General features: G+C 40.7%; 1 protein-coding gene across 2 annotated transcripts in view; it reads right to left on the bottom strand.

The window, feature by feature from the left end:
• Positions 1 to 21158, bottom strand: part of LOC149453618 (septin-10-like) — a 99397-nt gene that overhangs the window by 3019 nt on the left and 75220 nt on the right. For both annotated transcript variants that reach the window (XM_089688137.1, XM_089688138.1), the window contains exons 9-10: positions 5407 to 5539; positions 2786 to 2970 (exon numbers count right to left, since the gene is read on the bottom strand). In XM_089688137.1, coding sequence (XP_089544263.1) covers positions 2786 to 2970; positions 5407 to 5539 — 318 coding nt within the window. The remainder of the gene's footprint in view (positions 1 to 2785; positions 2971 to 5406; positions 5540 to 21158) is intronic.

Here is a 21158-nt window from a genome sequence, read left to right as displayed (position 1 = left end):
CATCCCTGTACTGTGTCCGCAGTCTTTGGTCATCCCCTGTACTGTGTCCGCAGTCTTTGGTCATCCCCTGTACTGTGTCCGCAGTCTCTGGTCATCCCCTGTACTGTGTCCGCAGTCTCTGGTCATCCCCTGTACTGTGTCCGCAGTCTCTGGTCATCCCCTGTACTGTGTCCGCAGTCTCTGGTCATCCCCTGTACTGTGTCCGCAGTCTCTGGTCATCCCCTGTACTGTGTCCGCAGTCGCTGGTCATCCCCTGTACTGTGTCCGCAATCGCTGGTCATCTCCTGCACTGTGTCCGCAGTCTCTGGTCATCCCCTGCACTGTGTCCGCAGTCGCTGGTCATCTCCTGTACTGTGTCCGCAGTCTCTGGTCATCTCCTGTACTGTGTCCGCAGTCTCTGGTCATCCCCTGAACTGTGTCCGCAGTCTCTGGTCATCTCCTGTACTGTGTCCGCAGTCTCTGGTCATCTCCTGTACTGTGTCCGCAGTCTCTGGTCATCTCCTGTACTGTCTGCAGTCTCTGGTCATCTCCTGTACTGTCTGCAGTCTCTGGTCATCTCCTGTACTGTGTCCGCAGTCTCTGGTCATTTCCTGTACTATGTCCGCAGTCTCTGGTCATCTCCTGTACTATGTCTGCAGTCTATGGTAATCTCCTGTACTGTGTCCGCAGTCTCTGGTCATTTCCTGTACTGTCCGCAGTCTCTGGTCATTTCCTGTACTATGTCCGCAGTCTCTGGTCATCCCTGTACTGTCTGCAGTCTCTGGTCATCTCCTGTACTGTGTCCGCAGTCTCTGGTCATCTCCTGTACTATGTCCGCAGTCTCTGGTCATCTCCTGTACTATGTCTGCAGTCTCTGGTCATCTCCTGTACTGTGTCCGCAGTCTCTGGTCATTTCCTGTACTACGTCCGCTGTCTCTGGTCATTTCCTGTACTATGTCTGCAGTCCATTGGTTCAGAATATTTTTTTTTCTTGTTTTCCTCTTCTAAAACCTAGGTGTGTCTTATGGAGCGAAAAATACGGTAAGTAGTAAAACAAGAGGCAGATTTGCCAGAGCAACTGAGCACTTGCTTTAGGGCATTGCATTTACAGAGTAAAGATGATGGAAAGACTGCAGTTATAGCTATTACTTAAAATAGTCATCTCTTTTATGGCATAGCTCTGTACAATTATTTCTGTATTTGGTCTTTCCATAGTGTTACAAATTGCACACCAGGATACGTTCACCACTGCAACAGCCTGTCCACAGCTAATCACTGCCAAAGTTCATTCAAAATCCCCAAGATACAAGATATGCAGTCCTTGAAGGTATGCAGGAAAACATAATGCTAAAAACAACAAAATAAGATACAGATGCACTAAACTGCGCATATGTATTTAATAATTAAATTAAGATGCTTTATTTGCATATACATGGAGTCATGAGCACACGGGGTCAAATATTACTTGTGTGACATCTATCAGGGTGGGTTCATGTTATAGCGGACAGCTAATGGAGCGCTTTACTGCTCCAACAGATGTTTGTTCCTGGCTGCAGTAAGGGGCAGTGTGGAGTGTGATTTAGTGCATCACATGGCTCAATTTTTCCATTGTGATACAATGCAGCATGTCTGCATTTTATTGAAGCATGCTGCAGCACAGCCCTGGGCTACATTGCAGTATGAATGGGGCACACAGCAAACAATGGTTTTCTGTGTGTCCTTGCAGTCACATGCAATTTACAATGCAGTAAAACATGTGTCACTGAATACTGTGTGAATTAAGTGAAAAAGAGCAGACAAGGGCGCACTCTCATCGTGCATTACCGTGGTATACCATGTGTTTATTACATAGACAAATGGATGTATACTCACAAACCAACGAAGATAAAAGCAGAATATGTGGTCCGCAATAACAGTCACACAAATGCTGTGTCCTTAATAGGGATGAGCTAATGTGTTTCGGGAGATAAACCCCCTTCTTCAGAGCTAAAAATATATATATTTTTTTTTTTGTGCAACTTTTTGGGTAATATTTGTGTATTTTTTGGGTACCTTTGGTTATATGTCTTTTTTATATATTCATTTGTTTATGGTATTTCTCCATCATTTCTATCATTATTATTTCATCCTTGTCTTTGGGCATTTCATTTTTTTATACCGTGGTATACCACAGTAATGCACGATGAAAGTGCGCCCGTGTCTGCTCTTTTTCACCAGTGTTCAGATTTCCCGATCTTTGAAGGGCAGCACCTCTTCATCTGTCATCCTGAATTTCTTTTAGTCTGCATGAGGATTGGAGTGCTGGATTCGTTTGTTTGTCTTTTGGACTGTGAGAATTAGCCCTCAAGGTAAGTGTTTCTGTTGAAATGGTTTCCCCCTCAGCAAGTACAAAAGACCTTCTGAGCAACCACAGCCCAGGTAATGTCCCAAGCAAGTTATATGTAGTACATAAACCAGTTTTGATAGCTGGTGTACTCCAGTGTGAGCCCACACCACCACTGATGCATTTCAGTACCACCCCCACTCCCTGGGTAACTCTAACAGGTGTACTTACATTGACAGTTGTCATATGTGTAATAGTTTCTCTGTATGCTCAATGGAATCATCTTATTTAATTATTAAACAGATTGTATGATCTGTACAATTTAGTGCTCCTGTATTTTATTTTTTTCCCATATTATATTCATGCATCTCCCCCTTACTTTGATATCAGAATTTTATATTGATGCATAGTTTTACTTTGTAGACAGCAATATTTACTGATCTCTACGAATGGATTTGCAACACAGTAAAACAAGACACTTACGTTTTGCGATCCTTCTTTAAACTGGTGTTGGCCACGGTTCCAAACGCCTGTCCTTGCAAGAGCTCTGCAGCAGCTTTCCGTTTACTGAAAGCATTTATTTCTTCCTGTAAATCTTTCCTTTTCTCTTCAAGACTTGCTCTTTCATCCTGATGAAGCCTCTTCAGCTGTTCAAATCTGTTCTGAAGCTGTACATACATATACATCATAAACAGATGTGAAAAAGAAGGCCTTCAGTCTGAGAATAACTATTCTACCGATAATGATACAGATTAAAAAGTTACTGTTTTAAATGAAAATCCCACATTATAATACAGTAATATCTCGGTTTATGAATTTAATTCGTTCTGCAGGACTTTTCGTATAGCAAAAAATTTGTAAACTTAAACACCGTTTCCCATAGGAATGCATTGAAAACCAATTAATCCATTCAGGAGGTCAGAAAAAATAAACGCTACTAAAATACCACATGAGTTATTTTATAAAGTCATGCAGTATTTTAGTAGTGACAATCATATGTTAAGGTTTCAGCTGTCAGCAGGGTTCCCCACTGACAGCTGAATGTAAAAGAATTACTGTCAATTAAAAAACGGAGTGGGGTTCCCCCTCCTATCCATACCAAGCCCTTTGGGTCTGGTATGGATTTTGAGGGGAACTCCCACACCAAAATTAAAAAAAAAAAAAAAAAAAAATGGTGTGCCCCCCCAAAATCCATATCAGACCCTTACCCGAGCATGCAGCCCGGCAGGTCAGGAAAGGGGGGGTGGGGGAAATGAGCAAGCGCCCCCTCCTGAACTATACCAGGCCACATGCCCTCAACACATGCCCCCAAAGCACCTTGTCGCCATGTTGATGGGGACAAGGACCTCTTCCCCACAACCCTGGCTTGGGGTCTGCGGGCAGGGGGCTTATCGGAATCTAGAAGCCCCCTTTAACAAAGGGGCCCCCAGTTCCCCCCCCCCATGTGAGTGAGTATGGGGTACATGGTATCACTACTCATTCACAAAAAAACAAAAAGTGTAGTATGAAAAAAAGACAGGACACGGTCTTTGAAAAGTCCTTTATTAAAAGAAAAAACTAAAAGCGTGTCCCCCGCAGTAGATCCAACGTCAATCACGATGCCCACCGCCGACTTGCAAAATTAGAAAAAAAAGAGTTCTGTTCCCGAGGATCGCTGCCAGCCCTCTGCCTCTGAGCTTGCTTGACAGTTCTTAAATATGTAAGAGGCGGGGCCACCTGGGGACATCACCCGAGTGACCCCGCTCCATGTGGCATCATTGATGTCACATGGGATCACATGCGTTATTACCTGGATTCCTTCTTGACGCCAATAGAATAACCCTTTAAGTGCATCTCACCACGAATGAAATTGCAGGGGATGCCTAAAATCTGACTTGTATCTTAGTGCAGACTTCTGGGAAAATTAGTGAGCCAATCACACAAGCAGGAAATGACATTTCTGGGGGAATTCTGTACACCAACTGTGTACACAAGGCAGTCAGGTTGCCATATTGCATTGAATTTTACAGAAAATTACTGTGCTGCTAATTGAAAAGGAAAGGAATAACAAATTAAAATAGGGCTGGTATCAATATTGTATATGATAAACATATATATTTTTTTTATTTGCATTTTTCCCCATGAAAGTGGAGTTAACCTTTAAGGATCTAGTATAGTATATGTAAATCCTGCGTTTTCTGATTGTATAGAGAATGCGTACATTTAGAATGTCAGGCAATCTCAGATTTGTCTTCAGGATGTATGGAGAACTAGTATGCAATAGTGATTGCTATTAACCACTTGCTCTCCAGAGGATTTACCTCCTTTCCTGATCAGGCCATTTTCTGAGATACAGCTCTGCGTTATTTTCACTGAAAATTGCGCGGTCACGCAATGCTGTACATAAGTGAAATTTATGTCATTTTTTCCCCACAAATAGACCTTTTTTATGCTATTTGATCACCTCTGCATTTTTTATTTTTGCGCTATAAACCAAAAAGATCTGGCCATTTTGAAAACAAAAAACAATATTTTAGCCTTTTTGATATAAAACACATCCTATTAAAAAATTATAAAAAATCTAATTTCTTCAAGATGGCTACGTAATCATGTTTACTGTCCTCCATGCCAAGTTCTGTGTGTCTGGGAAAGAGTGAAAATGCCATGATAATTTGGTTGACTTTTCTGTACCCTTCTCTGTTACTTTAGGGGCATCAAGGCATTTCTCATCTGGCACAACTGTCTTCAATCAGAATAAAAGGAAGCTAGTACCAGTGAATAATGCCGACTGTGTTCAAACACAGGAATAAAAGGGTTGTATGGAGGAAAACAAACTGTAATGTGGTTATATGTGCAGTTGGTGATGCCCTTTACCAAAGGCAGGCACTCCAGCTATTGTGCAACTACAAGTCCAAGGAGGCATTCTAATACTTTGACAGCCAAAGGCATGTTTCCCTGGAGCAATGATATGATGGGATTCATAGTTTCACCATAATTGGAGTGCTAAGATTGTTTAACCCTGCTCTATACTGACATGTACGGTTGAGCCTTCTTTAGCCCAGATCCTAACTCCCCAGAAAAGTACTTTGGAGTAGTAAGTAAAGCAATGGAAGTAATAAAAGTACCTCCCGCTCTGCTTCTTTCAGCACAGTCTCTTTCTCTCGGACTCTCTGAACAAAGGTCTGTCTCATCTCTTCCTCCTTCCTGTGGAGTTCCTCAAAGAATTCATGCCGCTTTGCTTCATACGTCTCCTGCAGACTGAAGGCAAATAACACAATTGTTTGATTTCTTATAGCCAAGAATACATAAACGCAATCTTATTTTCAATCTGCTAAACTTTCATTGTACCAAATGATGCTCTGTCTATATACATAAGTATAATGGAACGATAGTTAGCAGACACTATACAGTAGTTGACAAATTTTTTGTTAGAACCAGATGCAGAGAAAATGTAACTCCAGCATGCATGCAAATTCCACAATGAAATGTATTTAAATGAAATGTAATTCAACAACACATGCCACCTTGGTTGTTGTGCACCACCAGACTATGTCTGGCCTGAGTATTTTAGCTGCAAAATTTGGGGACAACAAGTTTTTTTCCAAGTCTACATCCACTTTCCAATCCTGAGCTATCTGCATGATAGCATCCTATGATCTTGTTTGGTATGTATATACATTTATAAAATGCAATAAATTGTTTGGATTTGCCCTTTGTAACATTCATCAGCCATCTTTATAAATCCTAGTGAATGCTGCCAGCAAATGGTGGTGAATCCTATATTGTGGGTTCAATAGGCAATGGAACACAAAATCATATGAATAATTGTTACAATTTAATACATTTTATTATCTCATTTAAAGCTGAACTCCAGTAGAAGGAAAAAATGTTCCCCTGCAGTGGATCTGCCCCAGCACTACAAGGGTTAAATGCGCATTTAGGTCTAGGGGGGCACAAAAAGAAAAAAAAAAAAAAGTTTGACTTGCCTATAAATTTCCTTATCTAGAGTATGCCACAGGATGCAGCAACGTATTCATACACCATAGATTATAGACTGGTACCTTCAGGTGATTTTACTCTTGCAAACTTTTAGATGCCTCCACTAGAACCCTACTCCGTGAGTCATAAGTTTTGTAGCAGGCAATGCAGAGTAAACACAGAGTTTGGGAGGGTGGCCTGTGTTCTTTGACTGTACTCCAAGATATAGAGTTTACAGGTAAGTCAAAGTTCCTATTTTATTAATTGTACAGTACAGGAAACAGCCAACTTATTCTTACACCATGGGACACCCTGAAGCAATGAATACAAGGGTTGGTAGCAACTATCAATTGGAACTGTGCCAACAGGCCCAAAAAAAACAAGGTTCAAGGACCCAGGTTCAGAGTGCTGCTGCAAGAACCCTGTGACCAAAAACTGCATTCACACAAGATTGGACATTCACTTGGTAAAACCTTGAGAAAGCATGAACAGAATACCAGGTGGGTGGGCTTACACAGTTGGGCAACAGCTTGCTACAAGGAGGGCCTAACATGAGAAACACCTTGAATAAAAGTTTTCACAAGGGATTTCACAAGGGATTTTTTCAAATTAAAGCTGACAGTCTGCAGTTAAAGCACATCTTGTTCGTTTCATTTCAAATCCATTGTGGTGGTGTATAGAGCCAAAAATGTTAGAATTGTGTCGATGTCCTAATATTTATGGACCTGACTGTATATATCTCTATCTATCTCTTCCGCTTGCAAGAACATAATGTGCTAACATGCATTGCATACTAGCATATTATGAAAAGACTTACCTTAAAGCAAAGCCATCTAGTAACACACTGTCACTGTCCATCTTTATCCGGTCTTCCTTTCAGGTTTGCAGGCTACAGCCATTTGCTTGTCCAAGCCACGATGACAGCACTCCCGCACATGTGAGTGATGTCACCGGCTGCAGAAGTAGTGAATATCTCCTAAACGGGCACAATTCCATTTATTATAAGCTTACCTGTAGGTACAATTGAGCAAGCGATGTTTACTACCACTTTAAAGTCAGGGACTGTAAAGCAGGGTGGACTAGAAGGCCTTGAGATAGCAGCTCTGGCTTATTGAGAAGAAGCCAGGGATCGTCTGCTAGCAGTCCAAGTATGTCTGTGTACCAGGTGCTTCTGGGCCAGTTTGTTTCCACTAGAATCACCATTTTTCTCTCTTCCTGTTTTTCGTGGAACAGACAAGGCAGAATTTGCAATGGTGTCACAAATTAACCTGAATTGAGATCAGGAGATAATTAGAGCATCTGAGGCCAAAGCTACAGGATCCTTGGTTCTGGCAGCAAACAAAGTAGCTTGTTATATATGTAGGCTAGGATGTCCACATCTGGAGTCCCCATTTTTTGGCACATCAGACTGAACACATTCGGATGAAGAGACCATTCCCTTTGGTGCAAGCGGTGGTGAATGAGATCATGTGCCTGTCAGTTATCCACTCTGGGAACGTGGCCCTTTGGACTGTATGTTTCTGTCCATGAGAGAATCTTGCTTCTATCAAGGCTACCAGGCTCCTCATGTCCCCCTTGATGGTTGATATATGCCACTATGGTGGCATTTTCTGACTGCACTTGAATTGGGTGTCCCTTTAGAATGCGGTCTATTGCAAAAAAGGGACAACCTAACTGCTCTGAGCTGCAAGATGTTTTGGACCATGTTCCTGACCTGTCAAGGATTGAAAGACTCCTCCCCAGTCTGACAGACTTTCATCTTTTGTAAGAGCTTTCAATTGTAAGGACAGAAAGATTTCCCCACTGTTCGAGTTGGACTGATGATCCAATAGGACAAGGAAGTTCTTGCTTAGTTGGGTAGAGGCATGGATAATTCCAGGGAAAGAGCCTGGTTTTTCATGCCAACAGAATGTTTTGTTAGAGAGTTCTAGATTGGAACTGGGTGAAAGGTACTGCTTCAAAGAAGCCAACCTTTTGATCCAGAACTCTTACTGTGGGGATTCTCTTAAATTTTAGTTGACGAGCATGAGCTCTGGAAGAAAAACATATGCTTCAAATGTATCCAGGATCAGACCTAAATATTCTAGGTGCAGGGAAGGCTCAAGAGCAGATTTTTTTTTAAAATTGATAACCCAGCCAAATGTCTAGGTAGCCTGTCATTTGGATGTGCTGAGTTCTAAGAAGGGAAAACAATGATGTTAGACCGCTGTTCCAAGGTATCCACAAAAAAAAGAGCAGAAGGCAATCACTGTAATTGCTCTAACAGCACAATCCTAAAATACAGGATCATGTTGGCTATTTATTGTCTTAGTCCAGTTAGCAGCAGTGTGACATATGGAATAGCAGGGAGAGCTAGTTGCAGGGCTGGGCCTGCCAGATTAAAGAGAGCTTTTAAGAGCATCTCAGATTTTCTATCAGCAGAATCGTTAAAAGAAGGAACATCCTCAATAGGTACATGAGATGTTTGCTTAGGGCAAAGATGGCAGGATCAGCCATAGGAATAGCCCATTTTTTGCATACTCTCTTTTAGAGTTAAGCAGAGATTTTTGGGAGAGTAAACACTTTTTTTGAGTTACAGGAAACTGTACATTTTTGTAGGTCTCTTTGTGCCCAAAGGGGTATGACAAGATGGAGGAGTCTTACTCTGCACAATGCTAAGGCTTTTGCAGAAAGAGGCAATGAGCTTTTCATTTTAGCATGCATGTTTCATGAAGTTTTTTCAATATAGTGACAATATGAGGGATAGAAATCTTTTAAAGCTACATCCAACACTGCCTCAAGATTCTCTTCATTCTCTTCTGATTCTGCGCCCTCTAGGACCGACATATCAGGGTCCGACACCAGTAAAGAAACTGCAGTAGGATTAGAGGTGGGGCGTTTCTGAGCCCTGGAAAAAAATGGCTGTATTAAGGATGTAATCTGTCAAGGAAATTGTGACATAGAAGAAGAAAATTTGGCTTTTGTCAAGAAGGGCACTATTTGTGTGCCTGAAAATAAAGCTAGAATCAAATGCAGAGACTGGTGTTAAAACCAGTTCTTGCTCTAGTGCAAGGAACGTATCATCACTCTGAGGCTAAATGACATGTGGTTCTTCAGAAGAGCGAAAGTTCACCTGCTGTTCTGAATTGGCTCCCTTTTGCTTGATCTCTGCCATACGTACAAGTGAGTGTATTCCCCTTTGGTGTACTAACAAAGTAGAGTAGGAGATAGAATAAGCATGTCCAGAACATTAACCCAGCTTTAGACTGTCCTGCAAGGAATCCTTGTGGCAAAAGGGTGGGAGCAAGCTCCTGAGTACCTTAGAGGCTCTACACAAAGGTAATAAAGAGTGCAGTCAGTGGTGTCCTGTAACATCCGGTCATCCAATCGAAAGTTAACTCTGAGTGGTTGAATTTTAGGGCCAATTTTGGAAAATGTATACTGTGATGTGAAATTCCAAACATAGCCCCTTTTGCAACATAATGGTGAGAGATACAAGGCGACCCTGGCATACCTGTCCATGACACTAGACCGCACAAAGTTCAGGCTTCACATGTCAAACCCCAAAAGGGGCCTACAGGAACTGGGTATCATAGTAATGGAACATGGCCCTGGATCTGTATAGCACTCTGTGGATAACTCAACTTGTTGCACGAAGTGCCAAGGTGAGCGCTCCACACAGGATCCAGTGCCTGTAGGCATCAGAAGACACCAAGGTTTATTGAAGAACTCCAAGAAAGAAAAAAAAAAATAAATTAGTGAAGCCAATTTTTCTGTGAGGGAGAAGAGATAGGGTTATAGGGGAGGCATGACAAGGGGGGGGGGGTATGTCATCAAAAGCTGGTCAGTGTCCAATCACCTGAAGGTACAAGCCTATAATTCATAGTGTATAAAGAAGTTGCCGGTGTCCTCTACTGTATGATTATTATAGCAATTTTACTTATCCAACCCACAACTCCCACAGGCTACCTCCAGGCTGTAAGACCAGTCCCACTGCTCCACTATGCTCTGGACGTTACAGGTCCTCTGATGTCATCAGATAAATCTGAGAACCTAATTTACTGTGCTTGTGCAACAACTTAAGTGCTTGCTGAATTCCATACAATTTTTTGGAATGGATAACATTCTGTATCTGAAAGATATTTTCTTTCAGATTAGTGTTAAGCAGTTAGAAGATATACACATACTGTTTACAAAAATAATTGTTTTGGCTATGGGCAACACTATTATGTTTTTTACCTACAGCAGTTATGCATTAGTTAAACTATGCAACCACCAAGAGCACTGTCCTATAAAAGCCCAAAGACCTAATACGCTTGGTTTACTGAAGGCAAAGAGTCTGTTCACTTTACAAGAGAATTTTTCCCTAGCTTAATAATTGGGGTGAACTCTGCTGACTCCCATCAACCAATCATGCAAGCAAAAATACGGTGATTTTTTTTGTCTATTTTTCCTTGCACGTGATTGAGTTTTCTTTGCAATATGAATTTAACCGGGAAACATTTCCTTGCAAAGTGAACAGCCTATTTGCCTTTAGTAATATCAAGAGCAATATGGAGAAAGAAAACGCAGAAATAAAAAAGAAATAGCTGCATTCAGCAAATTACATTAGCACAATGATTTACTGAACCAAATTATTGATACCAATAGTTATTATTGAATTAAATGGTCTCTATCTAATGTGATCAATGTTATTAAATATTGAACAATTATAAAACAAACAGATGGTCCCAAACTAGGCTGCACTAATAACTAAACACTAGATGGCAGCAAACACATGCTAAAGTAAGTACTGTATCTGGATTCTGAAAGTCTGTCTCAGAATTCAAAGGACACAAGGACAACAGTGATGAAATATGTGAGAGCCTAATTTCTTGTTTGTGCTGGAAATCCCCCATAAAAACAAATACAAATGAAACAGAGTTTACAATATCAATGAGTTAATAAATTTACTAAGACTGGAGCAGACAGAACAGCACAGTAGCTAATGGTTAGCATTTCCACCTGGCAGTACTAGGGTTGTCGGTTCGAATCCCAACCATGGCACCACCTGCCTGGAGTTTGCATGTTCTCCCTGTGCCTGCGTGGGTTCCTCCGGGTACTCCAGTTTCCTCCCACACTCCAAAGACATGCTGAAAGGTTAATTAGCCCCTGTCTAAATTGGCCCTAGTATGTGTATGTATGAATGTGAGTTAGGGACCTTTATACCCCTTGAGGGTTAAGGACTGATGTGAATGTACAATATATATGTAAAGCGCTGCGTAAAATGACGGCATTATATAAGTACCTGTAATAAAATAAAATAAATCTGGAGCAGCTGTGCATAGTAACCAGCTTCTAGCTTTCATTTTCAAAGCATTACACAGATCCCGACTTTAAAATCAAAATTAAATTTCAAAGTCGGATGTCATGCTGATTTGAGGTGAGATTTGCAAAACATCTGACAGCTCTCTATGCAAATCGCACCAAAAGAAGTGCATGCACTACTTTAGAGATCAGTGTGACCAAATCCGAATCGCAATGATATGACCACTCTAATAGCGGACAATAGGGTGCGACTTGGCATAGGATTTGCAAGTCGCATGGCATGAAAATTGCATGCCAAGTCGCACCCAGTGTGACCGGGGACTTAGGGACCTTAAATTGTAAGCTCCTTGAGGGCAGGGACTGATGTGAATGTATAATATACTCCTATATAGCGCCATCAATTTATGCAGCGCTTTACGAGTACCTGTAATAAATAAAGGAAAGTGGAGGTAAATAAAAACCTCTTCTATATTGGAGTAAATGTGCATGGGAGTCAGTCATTCCATCACTGCCAGAGTATGATGGGAAAGTACGCGGAGCTGCAAATTCGCAGCCCAGTGCACATTCAATAGAAGACTGTGAGCAGGCAGGTAAGTGTGTGTTATTGAGAAGAGGCATAGCATGCTTCTTCTGAAATAAACAGCTGCCTGTCTTTTACAAGTTAGGCTTAGTTCCATTATAACACACAGACAGTGGACTATACATAAAAGCCAGGGAAAATACACTTTGATATATAGCATGTGACTCATGGGGATGATTTAATAAAGACAAATAGGCTGTTCACTTTGCATGGGAATTTTCCCTTACCCTAGTGAAAGTAGTAAAATTTCACTTTACAAAGAATACCCAATCAAGTGCAAGGAAAATACAGAAACAATATTTTTCTTGTAAATGGCTGGACGATGGAAGCCAGCATTTTACTAGACAAAACACCCTTCACCAGTCTGAAAAATCTCCAGACATCTCAGGTGAATTATACTTGCTTTTTCCAGAAAAATAGGACCTTTGTTTATTCATATATTATTAGAGTGTATGTCCCGTTTTCTTTTCTATATTATATCACTGGCACAAAATAGTAATAATAAAAAAATGTAAAAACTTTAGTTTATTTAATGCCATTACTATGATCCACCACCTGACATGCATGAAGATACCACATATTTGTACATTATCTGATGTTTCCACTTACAGTAGTGGCAAGAAACAGCAGTGCACCTTTTGCCATTTTGTCTACCTAAACACACTGACACTAAATAGAACACCTTTTTAGATCTAAAACACACTGACACTAATCTAGAACCTATTCAGTTAATAACCGAATCTTCTGTTTTTCCCCATCAGTTCATCCCTCACAGTTGTTACCTTTTGTTCCACCAGCCCCTCCCTATTAGATTGGAAGCTCTCAGGAGCAGGGCCAGCCTAACCCTCTTGTATTGTATTGTATCGTTGCTGTATTGCCTCCCTTGATATTGTGCTGAGTAGGGATGGGCTTGATGTTCGAGTTGAACACAAGTTCGACTGGAACATTGGCCATTCGTGTGTTCTCCAAGCACACGAACTAGAAGGATGTTCGGCAGGCTGTTCGCCCGCCGCACCCTACAATGCACTGTGCTCTCGCAGTGCATTATGAATGGCCAAAGCAATGCACCTGACCACAGGTAAGGTTCAGTGCTTTGGCCAATTACAGCACAACTAGGCAAAGCTAGCAGTGTTGTCACTGCTAGCTCCGCCAAATTGTTTACCTCTGACCGGCAAATGTCAGATTATGGCGAGTGCTTGGCTGGTGCAGACGAGTTGGCGGTTTTTTTTTTTAATTTGTATTTTGGCATTGTCGTGACAATGCTGGACGCCAGGATTAACGATGGATTACAACAACAGAACCATTTTTTGGCTTTTTTTAAAAAAAATATTTATTAAAAGGACTTGTCGAAAACGGTTTTGTTTTTTGTTCAATAAAATAATTTTTCAAAGAATTCTGCCATCTATTTTTTTTACTGAATTTAACCGCTTACCCATTCACAAAGGGGAGGGGGAAGCATCAGGATGCCCCCTTATTTATTGCTAATGAGCTCCCTTGCCTGCACACCTCCCACAACCACCAGGCCAGGATTGTGGGAAAGAGGCCCTTGTCCCCATTGTCATGGGGACACTGTCCCCATGCCGAGGGTACATGGCCTAGTAAGCTGCAGGGAGTTTGGGAGCACTCATTAATCCCCTACTTTCCTGCCCTGCTAGGCCTGTGCTTGGATTAAGGGTCTGGTAGGAATTTAGGGGGGATCCCATGCTTTTTCCTCTCATTTTATGGGGGTAGGGATCCCCTTAAAAGTCTTACCAGGCCTAAAAGGGCCCAGCATGGCCTTTGGGGGGAACCCCCACGCACTTTTTCCTTCCAATTTTAGGAGGTGGGGTTCCCATAAAGGGCCTGGTGGGGCTTTTAGGGGGAACCCAACGCACTTTTTTTATTATTGTTTACTGTGGGGTATCTGTTTTGTTTTTTTTTTCTTTTTTATAAAAATGTAATTTAAAAAAAAAAAAGTCAGTCCTGCTGCAGCAGGTTCTATACATTGTACAGATGTTTAACTTTGCAGATAGTTTGAGGGTACCCCCCAGGCATTATATTTAATTTTTTTTTTTTTACTTTAAGCAATGAAAAATGACTGCCCCTTTAAAACTAGTACCTTTTGAAAAAAATTTCACTGATTCATGTCCCTCAGGGCAGTACCCGAGTCCCCATACCCCTTTTATGCCCAATAACTTGCATATAAGCCTTCAAAATTGGCACTTTTGAATTTACAAGTTCAAGTCCCCTAGACTTGCATTAAGTTCGAAGTTTGCAGTTAAACATTCATTAGGTTTGAATGTTCGACCTCGAACCCACCGAGTGTTCGGCCCATCACTAGTGCTGAGCAAACTTTATAAATCCTGTATAATAAAATAATAATAATAGATCAAGCCCTGATCTAACTTTTTTGTCTTTTTTCTTTTCACAGACTTCTCTAATGATTGATTATCACAATGATCATGTGATCAGGAGCTGGTCTTAACAGCTCAGTCGTTACTGAGACCAGGGGAAGTTGCATGACTGAGCATGCTCCCAGCACGACCACATTCCCCATATATACAGTGGGGATCGAAAATTTGGGCACCCCAGCTAAATATTTGTATTAATGTGCATAAAGAAGCCAAGGAAAGATGGAAAAATCTCCAAAAGGCATCAAATTACAGATTAGACATCCTTATAATATGTCAACAAAAGTTAGATTTTATTTCCATCATTTACACTTTCAAAATAACAGAAAAGAAAAAAATGGCGTCTGCAAAAGTTTGGGCACCCTGCAGAGTTAATATCTTGTACTGCCCCCTTTGGCAAGTATCACAGCTTGTAAACGCTTTTTGTAGCCAGCCAAGAGTCTTTCAATTCTTGTTTGAGGTATCTTTGCCCATTCTTCCTTACAAAAGTCTTCCAGTTCTTTGAGATTTCTGGGCTGTCTGTCACGCACTGCTCTTTTAAGGTCTATCCATAGACTTTCAATTATGTTGAGGTCAGGAGATTGTGAAGGCCATGGCAAAACCTTCAGTTTACGCCTCTTGATGTAATCCCCCGTGGATTTCGAGGTGTGTTTAGGATCTTTATCCATTTGTAGAAGCCATCCTCTCTTTAACTTCAGCTTTTTCACAGATGGCATCAAGTTACCATCCAAAATTTGTTGAAATTTTATTGAATCCATTTTTCCTTCTACTTGTGAGATGTTCCCTGTGCCACTGGCTGCAACACAACCCCAAAGCATGATTGATCCAACCCCATGCTTAACAGTTGGACAGAGGTTCTTTTCATTAAATTCTGTGCCCCTTCTTCTCCAAACGTACCTTTGCTCATTCCGGCCAAATAGTCCAACCTCATTGGTCCACAGAACTTGTTTCCAAAATGCATCAGGCTTGTCTATATGTTCATTTGCAAAGTTCAAACGATGATTTTTGTGGTGAGGACATAGAAGAGGTTTTCTTCTGATGACTCTTCCATGAAGACCATATTTGTACAAGCATCTCTTTATAGTGGAATAGTGTACCACAACTCCAGTGTCTGCCAGATCTTTCTGGAGGGATCGTGCAGTCAAACGTGGGTTTTGAATTGTTTTTCTCACAATCCTGCGAGCTGTTCTGTCTGATATATTTCTTGGTCTTCCAGATCTTGCTTTAACTTCCACTGTTCCTGATGACTGCCATTTCTTAATTACATTCCGAACAGAGGATATTGACATCTGAAAATGCTTTGCTATCTTCTTATAGCCTTCTCCAGCTTTGTGAGCTTCAACTATTTTCAGTTTCAGTTTTCTAGACAACTGCTTAGAAGAACCCATGGTGCTGATTGTTGGGGCAAGGTCAGATGAGTCTGGGCATTTAAAACCTTTGAGATTGACATAACCTGGTCTTCCCAGACGATGATTGAGAACAATTCATGACATTGGCAGGTCTCAGCTTTGCAAAGGGGGCAGTGCATGCTATAAATTCTGCAGGGTGCCCAAACTTTTGCAAACGCCATTTTTTTGTTTTCTGTTATTTTGAAAGTGTAAATGATGGAAATAAAATCTAACTTTTGTTGACATATTATAAGAATGTCTAATCTGTAATTTGATGCCTTTTGGAGATTTTTCCATCTTTCCTTGCCTTCTTTATGCACATTAATACAAATTGTTAGCTGGGGTGCCCAAACTTTCGATTCCCACTGTATGTGCCACAACAAAAGGAAGTCCATTTCTGTGACGCCATATATATATTACACGATAGTTAGTAGTGCCGTAGTTTGAGGCCGCCCCTAACAAACCCAGACAGCACACTGAAAATTCCCCTGCAAAGTGAAAATTTCCTTGCAAACTGAACATCTCATTTGTCTTTTGTATATCAAGCCCATAGCCAGACTTGCCAAGGCTAAAATCTCCCATCTCACCTTGGCCTTGTCCAGTCAGGCAGTAAAAACCTATGTGTAGCACAGAGGTAAATGTGTTAAGAGTCTAATACTAATGCCCTGTACACACTATAAGAAAATCGGACGAACGATTGTCCGATTATCAGCGATTGTACGCAGCTGGTCGAAAGCGATGTGCTTTTATGCATGAGAAAAATATTGTACGATAAAGGCATTGCGTACGAACATTGTTGTGTAGCTGTGGAAGTGATGTAATGTACGTGTGACCCTGTAGCCACACCTTTTGGTGCCATATTTTTTATCCCCCATCGACGGATCTTTTGTGACAAATTTTCGGAATAGTCATGGATACCGTATCCAAAGGTTCTGAAAATACTGCAATTGCCATTATGGGTTTTGGAATTCTGGCCATACAGGGGCAACAGAGGAAAAAGACAAAAAGGAGGCTGTGGTGCAAGAAATGGCTACTGAGGCATGACCAGTATTCCCACCTGTCTCTGTTGAGAGAACTGCATGAGAACAATCCAGATGATTTTAGAAATTATTTGCAAATTATTTGCATATGTAATGTTTGTTTTTTGGGGGTGGGTTGAAGACAACTGTTTACTGACAGTAATGGCTGTAATGCTTACAAATATTCAGTGATGTTTATTTTCTTCAGGTTCTTCCGAGTCATAAACAGCTTCAGATTATGCGCGGTCTTTCGTATCCAATTCTTCTTGTACAAAAACAGTACACATTAACCTCCCTAGCGGTCTGATTATGTCAGTATTTCTGTACTCAAAGCGGTACATTTTTCTGCATGGAAATATGTTGTTTTTTTATTGTAGGCCTGTAATTCTTAGGAATAACTCACTGAAATCTGTCCGAACAAGAGTCTAGTAAACATCCCGGGTATGTTAAAATTTGAAACACAAAAACATAAATTATAATATAATAACTATTCATAAAAAATAATATAATAATAAATTTAATTCAATAATATAACCAAACCAAAAACACTGAAATTGGAAAGAGAGTGCCAAGTTCGCACATCACTGATCTTAGTCGCAGAATCATTTTCAGTGTCTGATGACGAATTTCCCCACGAATCATTATCACTCAATTCTGCAAGTGGTTCTAATTTACTATCGCTGTTCTCTAGCTGGTCTAAAACCACTTTTGACCTAAAGGGACACTTTTTGGACGCCATGGACATTTCTCAGTTTCCAGGCAGAAAGAACAGTAAAAATGCAGGCAGGGCACAGGACAAAGCACTAGGGACAAAATGTATGTGAAATGGTTTGATACAGTAATGTTTTATTATGTGATTTTAGTGTATTTAGTGAATGTCACTTTTTTAAATTTTTAAATTTCCCGCCGGTTACGTCCCCATACGTCCTGACTTCGCAGGGAACCCGGAAGACAGATGCTGGCATCGGCCGGAGGAGATGGCCGGGGACACTTTAGGGGACACATCGCGGGAGCGAAGGACAAGGTAAGTGCAGAAGGGATCCCGGAGCAACGCTGCAAGGTATTCCCAAGTGTAGCTCGGGGTTACCGCTTGTGGTGCTGAAACTTTACCCCGAGCTACACTCGGGAATACCGCCAGGGAGGTTAAAAGAAAATCATTCCTTCTGTTCCCGAACGACAAAAATTTTAATGTTTGCACCATCGTTAATTTTCATTCGTAAGATCAGAATCAGCTGTTGAAAATGATGTACACACCGTCAGAAAATTGCACGAGATTGCTCGTCGGACCAATACGTTCGTCTGATTTTCTTATAGTGTGTGTGGGGCAATAGCTATGTTAGGAATGCTGCCAGTGTCCCAAAAGTGCAGAGGTCACACCTATTTATCACACTAGTCAAACAAACCTGTAATTAGGACTTGTGAGGATATCAGGGAGATCAGCTGTTCTAAACAAAAAATGAGTCCAGCATACAATGCATAAGATGGCTCTTGTTTCAGTAGTTGGCCAGCATTTGAATTCCTGTAGCCCCAGTCCATTTGACTGGCAGACAGTCCCATATATACATCATTAACCACTGGAACCACCACTGATATGCACACAGCTCCATGTATCTAAATGTGCTAGCTAGACTGCCACTACAGTTGTCTAGACAAGCAGTTGGAGCCTCAACATAACTTGAACAGATGGAAAGATGCTTCGCGATATTAAATGGTAGGCCAAAGACCAGACATTCATTTAATTGCATACAGCCGCCCTCCATTACAGCTGAAGACATTCAAATTCCAATAGAGGAAGTTGTTAGAGAGATATGTATCACAGAACAATTAACAAACATATAGAGCGATGAAGGATGACAACGGCAAGGAAAGTATATATTTACTCTCGGTGGCACGTATCACGGAGATGGAATACAAGTCAGACGGCAGCATTAATTCAGGCCGAAAGAAAAGTAAACAGGATATGGGCCCCCATAAAGCCATCCTGAGAACTTCATTTCACTGCTGTGTAAAACTGCTTAGGAAGCAGATTGCCTTTAAAAAAAGCTGTAACCCATTTCCTAATTCTAACATAATCTATTTCCTGAAACAAAACAAAAAAAGAATAGCCAACAATGCAGCCCAGTCACCACAAAGACAGTAAGTGATATCATTGTAATGTTAAATAACAATGCATAATACCAGTAGCTTATTAAAAACATTAAATATCACAAAGGCAAAACTTGTTTCACACATATTACAGATACACAGAAAAGAGGCCAAAGGGTCCATCCTGAGATTATTCATTTTTGTTGCTTGGGGGTCCAAGTCATAAAAAATTTCCTGAATGAAAGCTATAGCATTCCCACAGCAATTATCACACAGTTATCCCCATAATGTCTCAAATATGTTTATTACCTATGACAAACAGCTCCGTCTAGAGGTAAAAGGCAGAATTTTCGTGATTAATAGATTTTCATAAAATACCACATTATAACCACTAGATGGAGCTGATAATGATAGTAAACAAACAGGAAGACATATTACAGTGATTACTTGTGACGGCTGTGCAAATGCGAAGGCATCAGCACAACAAATTATTTATAAACAGACCCCAAGTTGTCTCGGATCCCTACTCTGCTTAAGTGGCTGTGATTACTTAAGCTGGCCACACAAGGACTGAAAATCGGCCAGTTCAGCAGGGAACAGATAAAATTAGAATCATGTTTGGGCACTGTATGTTGATTTATCGATTGACTTCTGTAGAACCTTCCTGTCGGATTGTCCATTCTCGAAAAAGGCTGCAGACTAACCTGCAATCCCGATCAGTGTATTCTGACAGTGGGGAAGTCTCTTCACTGTCACAATACAACAGTTCAACAAGAGTGTTTCCCCCATCTACCTCAAATGTGTGAATGGGGGAATCAGGTCAGTTTTTCTTTCGTTCAACTCTCTGCTTGAATGAAAATAACTGTCATTTTTGGGCTGCCTAAATGATATAATGCACATGGAACAGCCAATGACTACTGACCGAAATGCCACAGAAACATTTTGAAATATATTCAGCTTGGATTATATATAAAGACTTACAGCAGGGGTTCTCACCCTTTCGAAGTGTGAGGGTCACTTCAGTGATTTGGTAACTGGTCACGGGCCACAATAAAATAATATAGTTCAGGAATTTAAAATTTTTTATTTTGAATAGCATAATTAAGTGTTCTTGCATGGCAAGACCACTTACTGTTATCTCACGTATATATTCTTATTATTATAGCCAAATTTACCACCCTAACTCCTCCCACAGTTTTTACACTACATAGACAGTAATATAGCGAAACATGTGGATTGTTCCTGATTGGTGTGCTATTACTTTGTGGAACGTTTCACCGAATGGTTCACAAAATATCTGCGTTTTTGTTCTGAAATTGTTCCCATAGGAATGAATGGCGGAATGTTCAAAACTAGAGTGGGAGCTGAAAAATCAGGACACAATTTCTAAACTGCCATCACTCCCTCATTTTCAAGCCCACCTACACAAATCTTATATCAAAACGTTCAGCTATCCCTGCTGCCACTAAAAATGTCCACGGCTAAGCCATAGTCCTGATAGTTTTCACAATATGACCATTTGTTTGCAACTCTCGCCACCCATTGACATTCATTAAAACTTCACTCTAGCCACCTCAACTTTGAAGGGCAATTTCTAAACTGCGACTTTGCCTTCATTTTTAATATTTCAGAGACATACTATGCATCAAAGTGTAGGTCTGGGTCTTGTGATTCTCACAATATAAAGCTCTTCGCTGTAGGATTTATAGTTTTTAAAACTACAACCATTTAAAGATGCCAGTGAAGTGAGCAATTTGGAGCAGTTTGTTTTTAACCGCTCTTCTCTGCCCTATTTGAAATCCACTCTTGAATTCGTGACAGTTTGGCCAGCTTCTGGTTAAAGGTTTGGAAATAAGTTTTCTACAGTAGAGAGTATTTGAGGTGATAATGCTGCTAATGTTTATATAAATGTATGTTTTAATGTAACTGTGAAGCACTTTGGGCAACAACATTGCAATTAAATGTGCTATATAAATAATTAAAAGTTGAAATGCATTTCTCACTCTATCAAGCTTGCCATGTGCACTTTTTAAATTTGATCAATTGGTTAGTGTAATGTTTTCTATCTTTACTCACTCCAAACACTCCACACAGTTACACTGCCCACTCCATAAAGTTACTCTGCCCAGTCCAACCTTTTCACAGTTACTC

This window comes from Staurois parvus, unplaced genomic scaffold (assembly GCF_062004578.1).
Source record: "Staurois parvus isolate SC_StPar_1 unplaced genomic scaffold, SC_StPar_1.0 ptg000446l, whole genome shotgun sequence".
In the NCBI taxonomy this organism is placed as follows: domain Eukaryota; kingdom Metazoa; phylum Chordata; class Amphibia; order Anura; family Ranidae; genus Staurois; species Staurois parvus.
This window is presented reverse-complemented; position numbering and strand designations above follow the sequence as displayed.